Genomic DNA, 22,136 nt, shown 5'->3' with positions numbered 1-22,136 from the left:
AACCCTCTTGTTGTCTGTTGTCTGGCTGTGGGTGTTTGCGCGTACACAGATCTCCATACGCCACCAAACTCAACCTTAAACTTTGCCAGCAAGTTTTGCTGTGAGTAGCAACCCCATGTTTGGCACAAGACTGACACGCCAGCAACTGTGTGTTAAAACAAAGCAGTCCATTTTTATTATTATACTTTTTTTTTTTATTTCAAAAGGGGCCCAAATGTATAAATCGAACCCTGAATTAAGGCTACGACCAAATCATCACGTCTAACTTCGTTCTTGTGCCGCTGCACTTGAAACTGTGGCTTTTGCACTTTTGCTTTTTGTGATGTTTGTTTTTTAACTTCTGGGAGATTCCACTTTAGGTTTCACTCTAATTAACGACACTTTCTTTTCGTGGGAATGACTCGTGTCTTTAAATGTAGGCAGCGGTTGAAACAACCGAGGTGCTTTCACTGCAAATATACGCTGAAATTTCAGTCTCTATCTGCAACTCTTCGATCAATAAAACGTTCTCCGCATACATCCCTCTCTCCCGTCGCGTCACACCTCAACATGTACAGCACCGAGCTATAATCGGCTTGTTGTCACCGCATATAGAAACCCTTCATAACTTGAAAACCACAGTTTCAACCTCAGCTCTGTAAACTTCATAACTTCAGCCAGTGAAATGTGCACCATATATATATATATATATATATATAGAAATAAATCTCTTTTAATAATTTAAAGATGTTAGAAAGTAAACTATCCAAAATCAAAAGTGACATAGGACGACGTGAACAGAAAGGAACAGGTTTTTTTGGGAGAGGTGAGGGTGGAGGGAAGGGAACCGTTTAAAATGAATAGCCACCGGTTAGCTTGCCTGCTATAGCACAGGGAACACAACAGCATAGCAAAGTGAGCACTATCATGTGACAGAACAGCCCATTTATATTTAACTTTTTGTCACTTTTTTTGTGTGTGTGTGTGTGTTTTTATTTATTTTTTTTAATTTTTTTTTGCCCAACCAACAGATTTTTACCAAAAAAGAGCAGCGTCTATTGAAGTGACACGAGTAAAAGACCGAGAAAGAGAAAAGTGAAAGCAGGGTTGACAAGGAGCGATGCGTGGAACGGTCCAGCCTTCATATCGCAGTTGTCATTTGAGTCTATGTACAACACTACCATGTGTAAAAGATGCATGCATGTCGACCGGAGGTGACCTTTCCAGAGGATTCTACACTAAAGCGCTCCACAATTCCACACTTTCCTTCTGCCACCGCCTCTGATAAGAGGAGTAAGACGTTTACCGACAAAAAGAATGAAACGCTTTGAAAATGGCCGACGACGTGTAACAAATTCACCTCTAATTATAATAGTTAAGACATGGTTATACTGTAGATTCTACAATGGGATGAGAGACCGTATCAACCCTGCTTTTCAGTGACAGAGATACAGAGTTGTGAGTATTTGAACAGTTTGTGTGTTTGTGTGTGTGTGTTCGTGAGCTTTATGTGTTTTCAACGTGTGTGTGAAGAGAGAGAGAGAGAGAGAGAGAGAGGGACACAGAGAAAAGGAGGCAAATGGCTGAGGACAGCCGAAGCCTAGAACACACCCTTTCCACTTTTTTTTTTGTTGTGGTAATTTGACCCCACCCGTTTTTGTTTTTAAAGCACTGCTTGACAGTAACAACCCCTTGCACCAGGCTCTGCCGCCTGTTTCACCCCCTTTTTTTGTTTCTGCCCCCATCTCCTCTCCCACTACTGCCCTCTCCTAGAAGCCCCCCCCCCCCCCCCGCCTACCACCACCACCACCACTTACTGCTCATCTTCCCCAAACACATCGTTCTGTTTGCGTTTCATGTTCTCAAAGTCAAAGTCGCTGCCAGTCATACATTTGTAGATGTCCTTGATGTCGTTGCAAGTGGTCTCGAAATGAGTGGTGGCATCGTAGGACCTCGAGGTGAAAATCTGGATGAGATAAAAGAAAGAAAAAGAGAAGAGGGAATGAGAATCTACAGCAAAATCAGTGGCTCTATTTCTGGCTTTGGCACAATATTCAACTTTCTGTTCAAGTACTGTATCCTAAAACTCATGACTTTCACTCATATACACTCTTAGAAATAAGGGTTCTAAAAGGGTTCTTCTACAAGGGCTGAGGTTCTACCTGGAACCATTTGCTTCTGAAAAACCCTTTCCCGAAGAAAAGGTTTTTCAAGGGTTTTTGGTAACACTAATGGTTCCAGTAAGAACCTTTTTGATCCAGAGAACCCTTTAAAACCCCTTTCCCGAATAAAGGGTTTTAAAAGGGTTCTTGGTGGAACCCTCCAAAAGGGTTCCAGGTGGAACCTTTCTAAAAAGGTTCTACCTGGAGCCAAAAAGGGTTCTCCTATGAGGACAAGCCGAGAAAACCTTATATGGTAACATAACAAATCTTCTTACCTGACTTTCAGTACCATCATCTATAGGCTCATAAAGGTCACTTATAGCCACAAACCTGTGCAGAAAAGCAAAAACCAAACATTACTTATGACATTTTTATCATGGTTTCTATAACATGATTTAAAATAATAATAATATATATAAAAAATAAATAAATAAACGCATGACTGACTTTTGGTCGATGGGCTCCAGCAGCTCCAGAGCTGGTTCAATCTCAGCCTCGGGGTCGTTGGTCTCCACTGTGGTGCTGACAATGGCGGTGTATTTACCCTGGGCTGCCACATTGTGAGCATAGGAGATCATGCACACGTAGATGTCTGGAGAAGTGACACAAGGGGTTAATGAAAGGAGACAAACCAGAGCCATTTTTTTTTATATAATATCCTCTCTCTAAAGAATGAAGATATTAGCTATCAGCTTCTTATTCATGCATCTGGATTATATTTCATTTTGAGTCTTGATACTGGAAAGCTTTTTGAATGCACGTACAGTATTTTCCCTGCTATGTTTTTGTAAAGCTTAAAGTCTAGGGCAAGGGCAACTGCATTCTCTGTGGGTTCTGCATACTAATGATTAAATTACCCTTAAAACCCATCAAAATGTAATTTCTGATGCAAAATATGCAATTGTTTTCCTTATCGAGTGTGTTGCCAGAGCTTAAAATCACATCATTAGAACTCTCAATGATATTCTTAAGCACACTTTCTGAAGAGCTACAGCACGTTTCTCACCTGAGTTGCGGTTGACCTGATTTTGTGGAATGATGATCTGGCAAGAGTTGGCGTCATTGGTGTTTTTGATGGGGTGGCTGAGGATGCAGATCACACGGATCACCTGACCTGCCTTGCGGACGCGGTCCTGGATGTAGCTGGGGTCGCAGATGACCTGTTTACAACGTGCCACCTGCGGCGTCACGGAGACGAGAGGGGTGAGCACACTGCCAATCTTTACTTATCACAGTAGCACAGCAGTGAAAAAAAAAAAAGTGTGAATGTACCTCGCCCTCAGACTTCACTCCAATCACACGTCCACCTTCCATCACTATCTCATCCACTGGTTTGTTTAGCATGTAGGTTCCTCCATAGATCGCGCTCAACCTACGGACGACAAGAAACTGGTTCAATCACGGAGTGATGTTATATTTTTTGTTTTACTGTTAAAGATGTCAAAAATGTAAATACCTGGCAAAGCCTTGTGGGAGTTCTCCCAGACCATACAGGGGGTAAAGGTAGGGGCTCTTCCCATATCGTGCCAGTGACTCACTGTAGAGCTTGATACGGTTGATTGTATCCAAACAGGCAGCATCAAGGTAGCTATTGAGAAGCGATAAAAACAAAGAATAGAGGTTTAGGTGATCAGTAACTACATTAAAGCTTTATTACTCCTTTTCAACTAATAGAGCCTTCTCTCAATGAATTGAGAGTTGGTCTTCTTTGTTGTTCTTACTCATCTGTCCTGTAGAGGGCCAGGGCGTGGCCCGTGAAGTCAATGACGTCCTGGCCAAGGTCAAACTTCTTGTAAACGTCCCTCATGGTTGTGGTTTTGGGGTCCACGCCTTCAAAGGTCTTGGGGTCCTTCTCGTCGAAGTTGGCCACAAAGACTAAGAACTTACGGAACCTTCGCTTTTCAAACATCCCCATCAGATCTGGAAATCCAAAACAATGTCACGCTTATTTTTTATTTTTTTCCCTTGTTTGAATCCTCCTCCCATCTTTGCTCACACATGAGAAACATCTGCGCGGCTTACTTGAAGCCAGGGCCTCGGTCTCGGTCGACGGCACCTTGTAGATCTTTCCTCCTTTGTAGACGAAGCTTCCCTCCACTACTTTAAAGTCAAGGTACCGCGTCACTTCTGTGTAGAGCAGCATCTTCACGAGCTGACCTAACATCACACATAAAGACAAATGCATCACCGAACCGACCACCATCTGCAGCCTGATGAAGTCATAGTTTTTTAACACCTTATTGATCATTAGACCCACTTGAAACACAATAAGGTTATTGAAGGTTATTAATGCAAATGTGACACCGACCATTGGCCATGAGGAACTTGGGGATGAGGTCGACGTTCCAGTCTCTTCCTCTCCCCATCGACTCGGGTGAACTGTCTCCTAGATTGAAGCGCTTGTACAGCTGTGGAAGAGGACAGACAGACAGACAGACTGAAATCCAAGACGCTCCCCGTGTCTGGAGCATTGTAAAGATAAATGAAGACTGCACAACGGCAGCAGATGGCACTAGGATGTAAAAAATGAGATGTAGTGCAGGACATTAACACTATTGATTGGTTTTATAGATCCCAGGAGCCCTTTACCTCTTCCAGGGGGGTGATGGAGGAGCTCTCACCACCGTAGTACGGGTTCCTGTCCATGTGCAGGACCTTCTTTCCATTCACAGACATGATCCCGGACAGAATGCATTCCTGCAATAAAACAAGGTGAAATACTCAATATGATTGTTTTTCAAATGTCACCATTACAGCGAAATACAACCTGCAAAATGATCGTATTGTTGGTGTTTCGAGGCAAATTTATATAAATGATGACCTAATAGGTTTTATTGCGGGTCTGTATTCTTCATACCTAAGATTTTAGAGAGTTATAAAATGTTGGCCATGGCAAGATTCTAATCTTTGTGAACTTAGGGTTCTCCCTAAATGAAGAGAGATCCAAACCAGACAGATAAGTGTGTTGTTGTCTTTGCTGTGTTTCACACAAGCGGCCCCATAATCAGACTGACTGTGGTCTGATCAACTGAATCTAGAAGGCTCTTGTTATTTGTTCACCCAGAGACAAATGTTAAACTGTCAGTTTAAAAAAAAACAAAAAAAAAAACAATTCTGCCACAGAGAAACCAATCGATACAGCAACAAAAAGTGGATTTTGTGAGGCTGCAAAGATGTGTGGCACCGTGAGAGTATTTGTCTTCACTACCACAGCAGTCAAGTTAAATCCTTATCCTTATAAATATGATTTCAGTTCAGTCCCCAGCTCCTGCAGATGATGTGTCCTTGAGAATGAAACAAAACCAGCTCTCTTTTTTTTTTGGTAAAATGGAAATTGCTGGAAACATTTGGTTAATTGTAAATGTTACATAATTATTAAATGTTGACATTAAACAGGACTTTATTAGGGCTGCGTTAACCGCAGCTATTGTTGTGTGTGATTCAAGTTGCGTTTTGACAGAAGGCTGCAGGGTGGTGGACACTGACAGAAGACAGGGTGCGCGCATGCGCCAAAAGACCGTTCCATCCACGGATCTAACGCTATATGATAATAATACAAAAATTATTAATAACAATAATACGAATCATTCACATTTGTAGAACAATGTTAGTGCTAGGAAAAACTATCATGACTGTGAGTTGGCAAAAAAAAACAAGTGGATAAAAAAAAAAAAAAAAAAAAAAACTGCACAAAAGACGACTTTGTAGAAGAGAAACAGGTAAAATGTGACAGTGGCTATGATCTAAGGTGATGTTGTGGCACTGGCAGAGACGAGTGTCGCTCAGTCATTGAATAAGAGCCGAGCTCAGGCCTGCGCTAACCTCAGGATGAAGGCCTGACTGTTACCAGAGGACCATGACACACTGTGGGGTTACGCCTAAAAGATGTTGCAGCCTGTAAAACAACGCCTATAGACGCTCGTGAGCACACAAAAAAAACAACAATTATTAGTCCAAACCAAGCCATCTGGAACACAATTCCCTACCACACAGATCTAGAGAAGGAAGTGCATCTCGTTTTACATATTTTTTTTTTGTAACGTCACAGGCGCACTGGGGATGCACGAGCTGCACTTTCTCTTCTGGGTTTGTGCGGATGAGGGAAAACCTCGGCCCCGCCGCTTCTGTCTAATCACAGTCTTTATTGTATAAACTCTCTCTCTCTCTGTGTGTCTCTGAGTCAATCTGCAACACTTCAAAACGAAGCTCGACTTCTTACTGTGAGTCCGGTGCCCAGAACGATCACATCATATTCCTCATCCATGTTGTCTCAGCAGCGCCTCTCCCTTTCCTCGCCCTCTTTACGCCTGGAGAAATGAAGGATATATCGAAAGACAGGAAGAAAGAGCCGGTGTGCGTCCACAAACCGGAGGAATTCACTCCCTTCCTCTCTTGCCCGACGTGCTGCAAAGCGGCTCCGTTCAAATGGCTGATATTATTTATTAACCATGAGGCGAAAAAAAAATGACCAGTGGAAAATACTTGTCCACACACACTGTCACCGGCGAGGACGACCAAAGATGGCCCTGTTCATGAAGCACTCTGGAACTGTGTCGCTGCGCGCCGGGAGTTAGTGCGCGTCCTCCTCCTCCTCCTTATTATTATCTCTGTGCACACAATGGAGCCAAACCCAGGATCTGTCTGTAACAGGAAACCTCGCCGTGAAGCGGCTGAGTACAGCGGTTAAAACACGCGTTAATGTTCCTTTTAAAGTTTTAGTTTTTTTTTTTTTTTTTTTTTCTTTTACTACTAAATACACAGCGTCCACGTCTTTATTCCTGTTGTAGGCGCAGCGTTTGTTAGACGTGGTTCGAGGTATCCCTCCGCCTCCACAGTCGCTGTTCTCCACACACACACACACACACACACAGATACAAAAACCTCCTCAGTCAAAGACAGCACGCTGAAAACTTCACCTTTAATTTGTCTGTGTGTTTATTCAACAGTGTCTGTGGTTGTTTTACATGATTAATGATTATTTACGATTGTGCACATGGAGGATGAAATCACAAGCACATTTTGGGGAGAATCAGCACCACGGACAGTTACCAGGTGTGACCTGTCACTCAGTCAGTGAGAGTAAAGTTGAGCAGCATGATGTCATCACATGATGGAACATTTAGTGTGTGTATTAGTGGACACTGTTATGTGTTCGTCGATGATATTTTGATCAACATTTGCTGGATGTAGCTTATAAAATGTTTTTTTCTGCATCATAAATATTTGTCAGTTAAAGGTGCATTATGTAATAAATCTAAATCAACTGGCCATGAAATCCTCCTAATATGTCACAGAGACTCGGGAATAATGTTCATATAACAAACTGAACTCACCAACAACAACAGTACAGACAAAATATTTGCATTAAAAAAAATATTTTGCAGACTGCAAATCATGTTTATGTTTTGAAACATGTTTTTGAAAACCTTTCCGCTGTCTACCAATCATTGCAGTCAGTAGAGTCTCAGCTGCCGAGCAACCCCGGGTTGCCAGATACGTCAGAAAACGAAACCTAAAAGACCTCGGTATTTTGAATATGAATGTAGTAACCGTTTTTGGTCACATTCTTACATATGGCACCTTTAACTCACATTGGGGTTTATCCTGTCGACAGCTCAGTTCAGTGTGATCATTAGTCCTCTTACTTACTTACTTATTCATACAAAGGCCATTAATGACGGGCAATTTGACTCCTGGCTGACCTTTCTGATTCTCTCCAGCTGGTTCCCTGTTGCCTCACTTCCACCTCAGTGTCTTGAATTCAGCTGTTCCTCGGTCATCTCCTCTTCTTTGCCCGGTGAGTGATTCTGGTTGCGGGTTACTTTAGGGCAGGGGTCTCAAAATGGCGCCCCCCCCCCCAATCGATTACATGTGGCCCCCCCACTTAATATCATGTTATAATGAACACATGGCCCATGACCTCACCATCTTTTAAACACAGTGTGTAGCTGGATATAGCTGCCAGCGAGGTGAATATAATATAATATAATGTTTGCTAGCAATGTTTATTATAACAGCAATAATAAGACATTTGGTCATAATTATGCCATTATTAAATGTATCATATATAACATTCAATTACATATATAAATACACTTGTTGTAATTTTGATTACAGTTGCCCACAATATTATTTATGTAATTTAAAATAAATGTCTGTTTTTGATATTAATACATTCATTTTGCATCATAAATAGTATTATTAAGTATACATGTGATATCACTTTTTGTCACAAAAATCTCTCTTTACATGAGAGAAAGGAAGGCCTGACATAACCTTGAGGTATTTATTTAAGGAATTTCTTGTGACTTGTGATATCAATGACAATCATACGTATAAGTATTTCATCTACTTTAAGTCAGGGGCCCTTGACCTGAATGAACAAACCAGAGCACGCATTTTATGTGTTTTGTGTAAGCAAACAAAAGCAGCACTATGTCCTTTATGGTTTACAAAGGCCACTAGTTTCCTGACATTCTTTGGAAAGAGAGGAGTGAGCAGAGCAGATGACTCCTCTGCACCACACTTACAGCAGACATGTCCATATCATGTCAGGTAAGGGCAGTAGGGAACTTAGGGATAACATCACCCTTTTTGATTGGAAGAGCACCCACAGGAAACAAAGTTGCAAGGGGCTAATCTAATGGCGTGTTTCCACCAAGTGTACGTATTATTAATGCGTTTCCATCAGGAATAGTACCAAAATAACCTGCCCCCAACCATTCCATTTTTGGCCCTCTTCCCTTGGGGTTCCACAGTAATGGTACAGTACGCTACGGGCGGAGCTAGACCCACGACAGTCGGCTGATTGGTGCGACAGGAAAAAAGTGTCGCTCCCTTGTGACAAACAGCCACAAGTCGAGCAGAAGTGGGAATCAGCCGAAATCCAAGCATAATCAAGGGCTTTACCATTCCAGACCGTACCATACTGTACCAAACTGAACTGTAGCATGATGGAAACACGGCTTTATAGGACACTGCATACTGCAAATTAAAACACTGTCTTCCCTGAGTGCACTGTTTTACTTATATACACTGTTTATAGCAGGGGTCTCAAACTGGCGGCTCGGGGCCACATGCGGCCCCCCAATCGATTACATGAGGCCCCCCACTTAATATCATGTTATGATGAAAACATGGCCCACGACTTCACCATCTTGTGTAGCTGAGGCACAGCTGCCAGCGATAGAATATAATATATGCTTGTTATATGTTTTTTATAACAGTAATAATAAGATATTTGGTCATTTTTATCCCATTAAATATATCATATACAACATTCAATTACATATATAAATACGCTTGTTAGGGCCCGATCCACGAATTGCAGTGGCCGAAACGGCTCCTGGTACGAATTTTACATGATAAATGTCTGTTTTTGATATTAATACATTAATTTAGCATCATAGTATTATTAAGCATAATGTGTGATACTGTGAACAGTTGTTTTTTTTCCCCACTTTTTGATCTCTAGGCCGGCCCCCTCTTGACCACAATAGATGCGCATTGGCCCCCAGGTCATTTGAGTTTGAGACCCATGGTTTATAGTGAAGCTATTGACGTTAATCTTGTTTTTATATTGTTTTTATCGTTTCTTACACATATTTAATAGTATTTAATAGTCTTTATTTCTGCTTTCTTACCTGTTTGTGACGGCATTATCTTATCTTATCACTTTTCTCCACTATAGGCACTCCTTTAGAAACAATAAAAACATTTTACAATTATTTTATGCTTTTATATTTGAGGCTACAAATGAATGACAGCATGTATGGCAATTCTTCATGTTTTTACCACTCCCTCAAGGGCAGGAATGGACCCCCTGTGTACGCCACTGGCCTGCAACACTGTGTGAAATACTTTTGTTAGAAAAGGGAGAGCAAGTACAGAGTTACAACACAGCTGCAGGAGGAGCAGGAGCAGCAGGAGGAGGAGGAGGAGGAGGAGCAGCAGGAGGAGGAGGAGGAGGAGGAGGTACATTTGCGCTTTCGTTCTTCATCCACACGGCAAACACAGCACATGACTGTCAGCTGGTCTGAGTCACGTGAACACACAGCTTTGCGGAAACGCTCGCAGCCAACAGCAGCTATGGCTGGACCGAAGTGTTCGACTAAAGTGCGATTAACGTCTTTTCTTGTACTTTTCTTCGAACTTTTCGCCACAGGAAGCGCCACAGCTCAAGTGCCACTTCTCCTCTGGTCCACCGACAGGTAATTTCCCCCCACTTTTCGTTGCCGTTTTGTCAAGCGAAGCTTTAATAGTAGTCCACCCTGTAGCCTGGGTGCTAATGCTAACACTTTTAGCTAAGGTTATGTGACTCACCCCAACAAACTTCACAGCTGTAAGTAGAGAAAGGGAAACATTTATATAATAAGTAAGTCAGGAGTGGTATAGAGTGCACTTTTGGAAGAAGTTTACTGTAACATAAATGCTCGTATAGTAACAGTATTTATACACAGTTAATTTGAAGCAGCAGACATAGAAAAACAAGGAAAGAAAATATATTTTTGTCACATATTCTATCCCCGTCACCGAATATGTATTAAAAAAAACAAAATATAGTAGCTGTGTTGGTTTTATTTATAGCTTCATGAGATGGGGATGTAGGCAGTGATACTGTAGTTACTTCTTGTTTGCAGTGACACCACCATTTTATGATGTTTGGTGTCTCTACTGTATCTGAGACTGAGTAGAAAATGATGTTGAATAACAATTATATTCTCTTTTGTGATGCTCGTCATTGCCCGGTATACAGCGAATATAGCGACAACTGCGAGTTCGTTTCTGGTTATGTTGTAAAAGAAACTGTATGTAAACGTATAAGATAATGGCATCTGTTTGCGTCTCCCCTGCTGATTCAGCCTACCAACACCTGCCTCCTCTGCAGCTGGTCACATCACGTCCCTTGACCAGTTGAGTGCTTACCTCTCCACTGCCTTTGGCTCGGGTCCCCACACTGTGCTGCTCTTTCTGCAGGACAAGGTCAGTCTCTGAAACATGGACATGCACTCGTCACAGTTACAGTATAGACATTAAGCGGTTTTGGAAGGTGAATTTTGATTCCGTAGCAAGGTTTTTCTGTGATTTTGACCTCAGATGTAAGTTGTTTCGTACATTAATGAGTCATTTGTCGTTACTCTGCTGTTCCATGAGACATTGTGCTGTAAAGTCTTCTTATTCTGGTTTAGTATTACTTCCTATTTCACAGTTCCTCTATTACATAAACAGTTACTGCTCAAGTTTCTTCTCTTTCATAGATGTTTCCTGTTCCCGACTGATTCTGTGTTTACGCATCTGCAGTTTTCACAATGTACTGTTTTGTTTCCACGACTAATACAAGGGGTTTTTCCCACACATTTGTGTGTGTGTTTTTTAGCTAAGCAAAGATGACTTCACAGTCTTTGGTGGAGTGTTTGGAGATGAACACGATGGTGCCTTTCAAAATCTTAAGGTAGGCGTTTACTACATGTACCGTAGTCCTTTATAGAGATGATGTTTTTATGAGACGACTAAGATGACCTCTAATTTCACTCAGGCTGCACTTCAGTCCTCATCGTCAGTGACGATTCCAGCCTTGGAGTGGTCGGGCTCCTCTGCCGTGCCGGCTCTGCTGCAGGAGAAGCTCAGTGTCTCACCTGTGCTTGTAGATGCAGACACTCTGTCTGGTTTGACCATCAACACATCTATCAGTAATCTATTTCTCATCAATCTTCCATATTGTACTCGGTAAGTTTGCTAATGTACATCTGTGAATGCACGTATCACGTTTTCATTTTAGCTTCACATAAAGAAAATTAACTCTTTTTTTTTTTTTAAATCATTAAATAGCTCACACAAGTCTTGCAAAGAGGACCTGCACAGCAATGGTAAGTTTAAAAGCTATAGTCTTTAATTGATGTCTAGAAAAGCTTATTTTTTGAAATCTCCTTCATGTCCTCAACAGACAAAAAATGATTAGAAAAAAAGCCTGATATCTGTGGATATTGCAAAATGTAAATGAACTAATCATTTTTGTTCAAATCGGAGAGATTGATACACTGATCAGTCACTCATCGCCCTGCGTGCATCATTGATTCATGATGAGGTTTTTTAGTGTTTTTACAGGGGATTCCGACAAGATGTAGTGATTTATAGCATAGCTGTTGTCACAGTGCTGTCTGTACGCCAACTTTTCCATGACTCCCAACAACATAACGCATCTTCATTTATTAACGGTTATCTGGACATGAAGATGCTTTCAACAAATAACATTAAAAAAAACAAAATGCAGACTGGACATGAGCTGTTGAAGTTGTTTTTATAATACCTGATGTGTCCATTTTGATATGTACAGTCAGTGTGTAACTCAAGTGTTTTTCTTCTTTCAACAGATGAGATTATCGGGAAAGTCCTCGGTGTCTTGAAAGCCAAAAATATTCCATACACTGCAGTATACACAGGACTCCAGCCATCACGGGTAGTTATATTTTAAATACAGTACATAAAGTATATATATGTGTGTTTATATATATATATATATATATACACTGCCTGCCCACAAAAATGTTGCATTCTTTACTTAATGACTACTGTACAAGCCTGTGGGGACAGTGTTATAATCTGAGGTTGCTTTACTTGGTCAGGTCTTGTGTGCCCAGGAAAATGAGGTCTGTTGACTACCTAAATATACTGAATGACTGGGATTTTCAGGCACGATAATGCCATCATTATCCATCATAATGTAATCAATATCCTTAAAATCCTTAAATTATAAAAACGTGTTTCAGCATCAAGAGAAAAGTACTAAATGCACACGGTTTTACCACCACAGTCCAGACCGTCACGCCTTGGGAGTATTTAATCTGTGCAGGAGACCATTTAACATAATGGTGCACGTACTAATGCAATTACATTAGCATGTGTGACTTTATTTTGTGTGTGCCGTGTGCATATATATATATATATATATATATATATATATGTTTCTAATAATTTCTGTCACTGTCATAAACAAACACAACATTTTAACCTAAACTTTATCTCTGCAGGTGATTGCAGAGTCGTTTGTCTCGGGGCAGTCTGTGGGCCGCTCCTTACTCCAGGCAGTGGTGCCTGACATCCAACCGCCCATCATGTATAATGAGTCTGGTAACCCTTGCATCATGCTTTGGGCTCAGAATCTCAGCATCAGCCTCTCGAGCACCGCAGACTGGACCGACCTTGGGACACAAACGCCTGACTTGAAAGATTCCGTGTGTAACGGCAGCAACTCACTGTAAGATGCTTTGTCTTTGTTTTGAAAAACAAACAAAAATCTATAAGAAAATCTCACTTTATTGAATGTAAATATGGTGTTTTCTTTCTTTAGGCTTGTCCTCAGTTATCCATCAGGCCATACACTAAGGTAAGCCAACACATTTCAAAAGGCAAAGAGAATACACCTTTTTTAGCATTAGCTTTTAAACAAACAAACAATTACAGTGTAATATTGGACTTTTAGAGCCACGGGAAGGTTTTACCTGTGGAGAGAGCAAAGCTGTTTCCCTGTTTCCAGTCTTAATGCCAAGTGGTACAGCCAACGTACTAGCCTGATGATTTTGAGTCAAAAATATGAACTAAATCATTTAAGGCTCCTGAAAACGTGGCTTCAAGTTGTAATAATTTGTCTCTTATATTAAGTATTTGTATCACACACACACATTTAGATGAAAATGCACATAGAGGCAGACGGACACATCCATGTGTAGATACTAGACAAAGAGAAATGCACAAACGGAAAGACGCATGTTCTAGATTGATCATAAACGCTAATCTGTTCATTTTTTATACTGCTTGTATACATGATTCTGCTGCTCTTAATAGTCAGGCATTATTTATTTATTTATTTTGTTTCATTTGTCATGTTTTCCGCTCCAGGTTTGCCATGAGTCAGCGCTTCTATTCTGTGTCTGCGCGGAACTGGTCCACCTTGGACTCTGTGCAGCTGCAGTTCGGTGGTCGAACGGCGTCTTTCATTGGTTGGCGCAGCATCTACGCCCCTGTAGAATATTCCTTCCGCTGCCAATCTGTCAACAACTTCCAAGGCGCTCTGCTCTTTCCAGAGGACACCAGCCAAAATGCAACCCAGTGGAGGCTCAATTTTATTGATTTCCAGGTACAACAATTATGCTGCGTTCTCTGTCTTGCAATCTAATACTCATGCATTATTATTACTTTAAATAATTGATTATTGGCTTTCTCTCGTTAACTTGATGTTTCAAACGGCCTTTTTTTCCTTTACAATACAGATTCAGGGCTTCGGTTTGGCAAACGGAACAAATTTCTCTTATGCCAGCGACTGTGCCGGCTTCTTCACCCCGGGAATTTGGATGGGGCTGGTGACGTCACTGATCATGCTTTTAATTTTCGTGTACGGTCTGCACATGATCATGCAGCTAAACACCATGGATCGATTCGACGACCCCAAAGGTCCAACGATTTCTGTGCCTCAGTCTGAATGAAGCTCTCTCCTAACACCACTCCTCGGTCCTTCAGTGCCTCCTAGTTTCCTTTGTGTCGTTCAACCATTTAGTATGCGTGGACCTTTTACTTTGCAGGTATTTGTCAGGCAGATTCACTCATTGTTTTTTTAAATCCTCCATCTGTTTTTTTTCTTCATTTGCTAGTGCCAAAATGAATGCACCTTTACCTTCTCATGAGCTGATTTTGAGTGTGTGAGCTAAAAGTTGCCTTTGTGCCATCTTTGGTGAGACAAAATAATTGCTGTATTACCTAGAAAGTGCCTTCTGTGCCAACATGAATGTCATAGCTGAATGCTGTTGGACCTTCGCTGACCTCAGTGACTTTTTCTATTATTGTTTTTTTTCCCCAACCTAACTCTAATTTAAAGACTACTGGTAATGACTTTATATCACGTTTGTTTGTTTGTGAAATCTTGAAATGAAGCCGGTTTTGAAATACAGCGCTGTGCAAAAGTCTTTTCTCCATTAGATTTGTTGTTTAGCTATGCTATATGTACAGTGTCCTTTATGTCCACCCTTATTGAAGCACATCCACAAACATATGGGAGATATACAGCTTCCACAGGTTAAAGTTTCAAGTATTTAGTGTGGCCTACCCTTATACTTGAACAATAAGTATATTTTCCTTTTAAAAAAAAAAAAAAAAAAAAAAAACTTGATGTCATTCGTAAAATATCAAAACAATATCATTGTATCAAAAAAATATACAATATATGCCAGGTTTCAGTCAACTTTTTTAGTTGTATCATTCCAGTCCATATGTCAATGATGACAAACAACATAAAAAAACAACACACCTGGTGGAGCCGTGAGACGTTTGCCTTCGCTTGCATTGTTGTAGATTACATTTTGCTTCTGGTTTAACAAATAATTTATATTAACAGTGCCTTAGTTCTGCTTCTGTCCGAGTCATTGATGCCATGACATATTCTGTCTCAAATTGCAAATAAAGAAGTTATTTAATTGTACAGTTTACGTTTGTTTAATTGAACTTTCATGTATCGCAGATTATTTAATTACTAACAAACTAGTTTATTAAATGCTAATTTAATTGTGCCTGTGTAGCAATGTCTTGGAGATGCCATCTCTTCACAAGTCAGCAAATCGGTTGCCATAGTTACACGTCAACACACAAGACGACGACGACACAACTGTGTGCGGGTGTAACGTTACTTCCTCGTTCATTTAGCTCATTGTAGTAGAAGAGGTTATTTTCCCCCCCATCATCGTTTTTACTATGTCAGCGGCTCCTGTTGGGAAAACAGTCTTTGGCAGCAGACGGGAGAGGAAACTCTTCCCCCTCCATTACGCACCAGACAGACTGGGAAACCAAATGCCACGACAGCAGGCTCTGCTCGTCGGTCCTGGTTCCTATGACAACCACAAGGTGTGTAGCTGAGGAAGTAGTAGTTTTTTTTACACATGTATTTGCGGTTTATCATGTGATCCCGTTACATGTCGTGGAAACCTGAAATGTGTTCTCGTTACAGTATGACACCATCGTTTATAACCTGGAGAAGACACCGGGGAGTGTGAGAGGATATGGTCTCTCTGCAAGGACTGCTGCACGATTTCTGCCTGATGACAAGGTAGTGTTTCTTTTTTTTGTTTGTTTTACCTGTTTTATCAGCCTTGTACAAAATGAGAGGGCATTCTTCATTATATGTGTATTTACTCTGTGGATGGCAGGATTGACTAAATGACTAAAAGAAGCATTGAATCATAGCTCTGTGGGATTCTTTTTTCCCCCCTTTTATACTGTAACCCCAGACTGATATGATTATGTTTCTGCAGGACATTCTGTTACCAAACAAGTGCAATTAAAAATCCTCACGGTTACTCCACTTAAGAAGTGACGCGTCATTTTAAATGTCTTTACGTCATCGTCAGAACTCGACCCCTTCGCCTCAGCAGTACCAGCAGGATCAGAGCCAGTCCACGATCGCTCCTGCTGGAAAAACACCGTTCAACTCTACGACACAGAGATTCGAGACCAGGACACGTACAGCTGAGACCAGTCCAGGGTAAGAAGAAGACAGACAAACACACACACACACACAGATCCAGTCAGTGGTGGATCTAGAAAGGGTCTATAGGCAGAGTAGCATAGGACATCCAGAGTCAACAAAAAGATCCACAATAACTATTTATTGTCTCATTATCCCTAGATAAGACGCTGATTATTGTGCTGTGCAGCAAAACATGTTCAAATCTGGTGCTTTGACTCTGACAATCCTGGTCCCGCTCTCATTCCGTCTTCTTCATTTCTCATGTTTTTTCACCCAAAAATTGGAAAATCTTCTTTTCGTCGTGGCCTGCAAATTGCAAGTGTCAAGATAATAATATGAAACCAGAAATGATTGAGCACATGCTCACAAGTCACACAACCAATTACAATTAGACGACTTATTACTCCGCCAAGGAGGTTATGTTTTCGCCGGAGTTTGTCTGATAATTGGCAACATAACTCGAAAAGTCATGGACGGATTCGGATGAAATATTCAGGAAATGTCCGCAATGGGACCAGGAACAACTGGGGCTTGATCCGTAGAACCCATCACTGGTTATAACATTCGCTGTCTGACCCAGGTGCGCCAGCAGGGTGTATTTTGTAGGCACTGAGCTGCCTTGGCGTTGATCTGCGCTCTCCGAGTGCTTTTCTAGTTATCTCTATATTTGCTATGTCCTCAGTTTGACATTAAGGATGTAACGTGGTTTAATTGTGCAACCTCATGCTGAACTGCAATGACACACATTACCTTTGTACGCAGACCTGGGACCTACAAACATGATGTGGTGACAAACAGGAAGGTGAGCTGGCCAATGTGCTTCGGGAGTCCAGACTGGTCCAGACTGCCTCAGATTGAGAAGAAGTCCCTCAGGGTGATGGTGAGTAAAACATTAGACCACATGCTCTTAATGTTGTAAATTCTTAAATTATAAGCCACACTTTAAAGAAGCAGCAGGTTATAAATGAACACTCATACAACTTTCAGTTGGCATGTTATTAATGAGATAAGGCCACAATTTCCAATTTCAGCTCTTGGGTTATGGTTATAGCCAGTCATAGGAGGTTGTAAAATGTCATCACTTTATCAATGTATTCTATAAGGACACATTTAATTTAATATAGAATCAAATTATTAAAATGGCCTGAAAATGTCAGAACATATTAGAATAGGAAATGGTACAGTAATATTCAGTTTCTTTTGCTGACGTACTGTCATTTCCTGTTAAATGCTCCGTCAATGACCGTAGACTTCACTGTGTGTCAGTATGAGAGAGCCATCGATTGTTCGTGCAATGCTGCACTAATGTCAAACTCCTGCTTAAAAGGCTAAACTATTTTCATTTAAGGTGGGATAAATTCATTATGTGTTTCGTTTCTTTTGATTTTTTGTGTTTCAGCTAAATGATGAAAAGGCTTTTCTGAAGCGGAGGAGCAGAGTGGCCTACCTGAGTTTGTACTATTAAACCCATGCTTTAAAAACAAATCTTACCTATTTCCTTCCCAAAGCCGAATGTAACCCAGACTCAAACCAACGTCAGAGTTAAAAAAAAAAAAGAAACTCTTTTTTTCTTTATTCACAAAATGTCTTTCTGTATGTATTTTACACAAGGGTGTTGTTGCTTACAACATTTTTAAACAAAGCCAGTGCCTCCTGAAAAAAAAGAAAATGCTAATACAAAGGAAATCACTCATGGGTGCGTCAGTCTGCCAAAATCAACAGCAGCACTGGTCCCCGTCTTGAGAAAAAGCAGCCATTTGTCCCAGCTAACAAAGCACTGGCCACGGTGGCGAGTGTGAGTCTGTTTAGATTCAAGCGGGTCCCGGACTCATTTCTTCCTCCGCACTTTGGGTTTCTTTACGGGCCGGAGGTATGGGTTATCAATCACATTGTCCTCAGTGGCCTTTGTGGAGGGAATGCCGCCACCGGGAGGAAGCAGGGAGTTCTCTTTGTCTGCACCTGGGTCATCCTAGTGAGGAAAGAAGACAAACGATTGTAGTGGGTAATCATTCAATCAGTTAAGAGTGTGTGCTAACTACTGTGCTAGGTATTGCATTTTATCAGCATAAAACATAAACCACTGATAACTTAAATTATTTAACTGCAGCCGTTGTGATTTCCTGATTATGCCATTTCAATGAATTGTTCTGTATCTAAACTTACGTTGATGATGTTTCCTGTCGTGTTCTCGTTGTCCGTCTGGTCGTCCTGCTCAGAGGAGTCTGTCTCCTCCAGGGTTTGCAGTTCTAGCTCAGACGGCAGGAGCGCGCTGAGGTATGGAATGGTGCTCGGCCGTGCTGCGATCACTGACAACACAGATGCAGAGGTTTGAAACGGCATGTTTTTAATACCATGACAAATCTAAGGGAAAGAGGGGGTAAAAACTCACAAGGGAAGGCAGTGACGTCGTCTTTGAAGAGGCTCTGAGTTTCGCCGGTCTTGGCCATGAAGCGCGTGAGCGCTCGCTCTACGTCTCTCCTCTGCGTCGCTGCCTTCTCTCTGACCACTTGATAGTCTGACACTGGCTCTCTGAATGTCTGCAAAAAACAAACACACATGAGGTTTTAATGTCGAGGGTCAGGGAGAATCAACATCCTGATAAAATAAACTTCAGATACAGAGTTCTGACTCACTGGTGTTTTGATGTAGGTGTGAGGGTCAGGGAACTCTGGGAAGTGGCCAGGGATGTGAGCTGGATGTGTGCGTTTCTGTCCGGCTGACAGCGCTCTTGGAGTCATAGGTTGGTTTGTCACTGGAGCTGAAATTCATAGAATTAAACATCGTCATGTTTTACATTAGCAAAAAAACAGCAGCTTCTTCTCGTGTTTGTGGGTTAATCACTCATTAGACATTTTTATCATCAACCGTAAAGTGTTAAGACTTACGGGCAGTTATAACCATCCTCTGAGACCGTTTTGCATACACAGGCAGTGTTTCGACATTAAAACCTGCAGCGACACAGACAGATTTAATGACGTTACTGGTTTTTATTTTGCATTACGACTGTATAATACATCCGTCTCCTCTCGGACTTACCCATTTCGATGAGCGTGACCACTGTATCAGACAGGGTTGGGATACTTCTGGCTGTGTGCTCGCAATAGGATTTGGCACAGCGACCTATTTCAGTTACATCTGGAAAAGACCAAGCATTGTGTTGTAGAAAAGTGCGCAGTTACAAATGACTGTATTTCTCCCTTTTATTGCTCTGTGAGTTCATCCGTTTGTGAGAAACATAATTCTTTAAGTGAAAAGCTCATTTTAATGAAACCTTCAGTGGGTGCGGTTTATGGTCCAAGGAAGAAAGGATTAGATATTGTTGGTGATCCATGGTTAAGTGTATCAACAGTGTGGGAAACTGTGCAGCCTTGATGGCTTTGTAATGAAGATTAGAAAATGCCTCATGAGATAAACTACACTGGATTTGTTTTTGCTATTTGTATTTGCTGGAAGAAACTGTTGTTACACAGGAGAAAACTTGTGCTAAATTTGCTATACACACATATTTAAATACGCTGGCTGCTTTAACAAATAATTGAAATTCTCAGTGTATATAAAGGCATCACTTTAGGATTTATACATACAGCTCTGCATCATTTCTGTGAGCGTCTCCACCGCTGCTTTTTCTGCACTCTCAAAGCCACACTCGGTCAGCAGGGCACTGACGACAACCTGCAGGGTGCGGCGTCTGGCCAGGTGGTAGTTTTCTGCAGGACTGGAGGCTGCTTTACCACCAGTCCCACGCTATGAATACATGACAGAAAACACACAAGAGAAATCATGAAGTAACTTCCAAAAACAGAAACCAGGCATAGGATGACAGTGTCATAGTATTATTTTGGTAATGAAAAGAATACATATATACATATATAAACATTAATGGACAGAGGGTTCTGTCTGTACTCTACCTTCATTTGCTTTTAAGTCATAAGCTCAAATAGTGAAGAGCGAACAGAACTAATAATACAAATGTTTGAACAGGTTTTACTTGTGTTACTAAAACATATTACTAAGGGCACACTTTTGCGAACATTAGAGAGTGAAAAACAAGAATCTGGAATATGTGGAAAGACGCATGACTGTATATGTCACGTCACACACATTAATGAATCTTCCTAATTGTGGTCATCGTTGAAAAAAAACGAACAGCCCATTTGACATGCGCAACTTTTTTCTAAATAAATTAATTTCTTATTAAATGTTGTCAACGATGAGGATTCCGTTAACAGTGACATTGTAATTGGTTATGGAAATATAGTCCGAAAGTGCTGCAGGGCTGTGGGAGACTGTGTACGTATAGCACATGTACACAGTCTCACACAACACACACACACACAGCGACTGCTAAACGTATATACTCACTGATTACAGCATCCACAGAGATAAAAGCTGTCTATATTGTGGTGTGACAGACTTAAAATCACCTGTATATTCATTCTGAATTCAGCTGTAGTTATTTTCGCTTCCTAATGAGGTTGACAGTGAAGCAGCTAACACCCTGTTCGTTAAAAAAAAAGGAAAAAACTCGTTCCTACCGTTCCTGCATTCAGCGAAGCCCCCGACGACACCGCGGGATCAGCCATCACAATTTAAATGTAATACATACACAATAGTCCTTGGATTAAACAGATTTATCCAGACAGAAATTTAAATTTTACATCTCCAGTGATCACCATCTAGCCGCCGTTAGTAAACACGGCGTATGAATGTGTGACGTCGTTTCCGCAAACTCACCGGAAGTTTTTCTTCGTCGTCTTTATTTTACGGCAGACTGGACACACATCTGTGCATTGCTGCCTCACAGCGGTGAAAAAGCGCAACTCACACACACTGTAAATGTATACTAATCGATTAGTAACGATTATTTTCACAATCTTATAGATAACAGCTATGATTGGCCTTAAACTCAAATGAGGCCACTCCATTCAGGATAGGCGGACGATATAAGCTCAACATTATGTTTAATATATGTATTTTATTGCCTTGCACGAGCTGTTATGTCTTTTATTTATCGTGCCCTTAATCTCTTAGTCTGTACAGTTGGTCCACTGTGGTTGTTTTAAAAGTGTTTTACAAAGAAAGTGTGTATGTGCACCTTCATAGATATAACAGCATTAAAAACAGAAAACTGCAAAATGAGTAAATTCATCAACTGCTCATGAAAAGAATAATTATAGCTAGTTTAACTGTGTATTTCTTTCTGCCAAATTGAACAATAAAGAAAATTACCAACAGATTAAAGGACGTTAGTATCAGCTGCGGCCGTAATCCTGCAATCAGAAGCTTTTTTTTACTGCATTAAAAAAACAGAATAAAAAAAAACATGACCCTCATCAGTTTCTCGCTGAGAAATGGATTTATTACAGTTCAAAATAAAAATCTTTCACACACATTCCATTTGCTTACCAACACATTCGAATACATTTACAAGAATCTGCTGCACAGCAGCCAGACTCATCCACGCACCTTTTTTTTTTCAGTCAAGG

The 22,136-nt window shown here is 41.0% G+C and overlaps 4 protein-coding genes across 4 annotated transcripts; 2 read left to right on the top strand and 2 right to left on the bottom strand.

The window, feature by feature from the left end:
• Positions 1-1,792: 1,792 nt before the first annotated feature.
• On the bottom strand, positions 1,793-6,475 carry gdi1 (GDP dissociation inhibitor 1; the record flags this gene model as incomplete). Its single annotated transcript, XM_083894444.1, has 11 exons — positions 6,361-6,475; positions 4,731-4,838; positions 4,450-4,549; positions 4,164-4,298; positions 3,863-4,061; positions 3,598-3,729; positions 3,414-3,513; positions 3,148-3,319; positions 2,589-2,733; positions 2,417-2,471; positions 1,793-1,945 (listed from the first exon to the last, which is right to left on the bottom strand). Exons 1-11 carry the CDS (start codon positions 6,403-6,405, stop codon positions 1,793-1,795), a joined length of 1,344 nt encoding a protein of 447 aa, XP_083750570.1. The 5' UTR covers positions 6,406-6,475.
• A 3,733-nt stretch (positions 6,476-10,208) lies between these two features.
• On the top strand, positions 10,209-15,568 carry atp6ap1b (ATPase H+ transporting accessory protein 1b). Its single transcript, XM_083895234.1, has 10 exons — positions 10,209-10,351; positions 11,003-11,123; positions 11,518-11,592; positions 11,677-11,867; positions 11,970-12,007; positions 12,512-12,597; positions 13,169-13,395; positions 13,489-13,524; positions 14,037-14,274; positions 14,408-15,568. Exons 1-10 carry the CDS (start codon positions 10,230-10,232, stop codon positions 14,618-14,620), a joined length of 1,347 nt encoding a protein of 448 aa, XP_083751360.1. The 5' UTR covers positions 10,209-10,229; the 3' UTR covers positions 14,621-15,568.
• Positions 15,569-15,878: 310 nt separating this feature from the next.
• LOC310932227 (ciliary microtubule-associated protein 3) lies at positions 15,879-18,115 on the top strand (the record flags this gene model as incomplete). Its single annotated transcript, XM_083895519.1, has 5 exons — positions 15,879-16,028; positions 16,132-16,230; positions 16,532-16,665; positions 17,413-17,530; positions 18,050-18,115. The coding sequence occupies 5 exons, from the start codon at positions 15,879-15,881 to the stop codon at positions 18,113-18,115; spliced, it is 567 nt and encodes a 188-aa protein (XP_083751645.1).
• A 363-nt stretch (positions 18,116-18,478) lies between these two features.
• taf8 (TAF8 RNA polymerase II, TATA box binding protein (TBP)-associated factor) lies at positions 18,479-21,325 on the bottom strand (the record flags this gene model as incomplete). Its single annotated transcript, XM_083894484.1, has 8 exons — positions 21,186-21,325; positions 20,235-20,394; positions 19,687-19,785; positions 19,536-19,598; positions 19,284-19,408; positions 19,040-19,187; positions 18,814-18,956; positions 18,479-18,619 (listed from the first exon to the last, which is right to left on the bottom strand). The coding sequence occupies exons 1-8, from the start codon at positions 21,231-21,233 to the stop codon at positions 18,479-18,481; spliced, it is 927 nt and encodes a 308-aa protein (XP_083750610.1). The 5' UTR covers positions 21,234-21,325.
• Positions 21,326-22,136: the final 811 nt, after the last annotated feature.

Source organism: Microchirus variegatus (genome assembly GCF_963457635.1).
Source record: "Microchirus variegatus genome assembly, chromosome: 9".
NCBI classification, from domain to species: domain Eukaryota; kingdom Metazoa; phylum Chordata; class Actinopteri; order Pleuronectiformes; family Soleidae; genus Microchirus; species Microchirus variegatus.
This window is presented reverse-complemented; position numbering and strand designations above follow the sequence as displayed.

Excerpts from the sequence above, each read along its gene's own strand:
- atp6ap1b (XM_083895234.1), top strand. The coding sequence starts at position 10,230 with ATGGCTGGACCGAAGTGTTCGACTAAAGTGCGATTAACGTCTTTTCTT. Across the intron at positions 11,124-11,517 it reads TGCTCTTTCTGCAGGACAAG|CTAAGCAAAGATGACTTCAC; the intron begins GTCAGTCTCTGA and ends TGTGTTTTTTAG. Across the intron at positions 12,598-13,168 it reads CAGGACTCCAGCCATCACGG|GTGATTGCAGAGTCGTTTGT; the intron begins GTAGTTATATTT and ends TTATCTCTGCAG.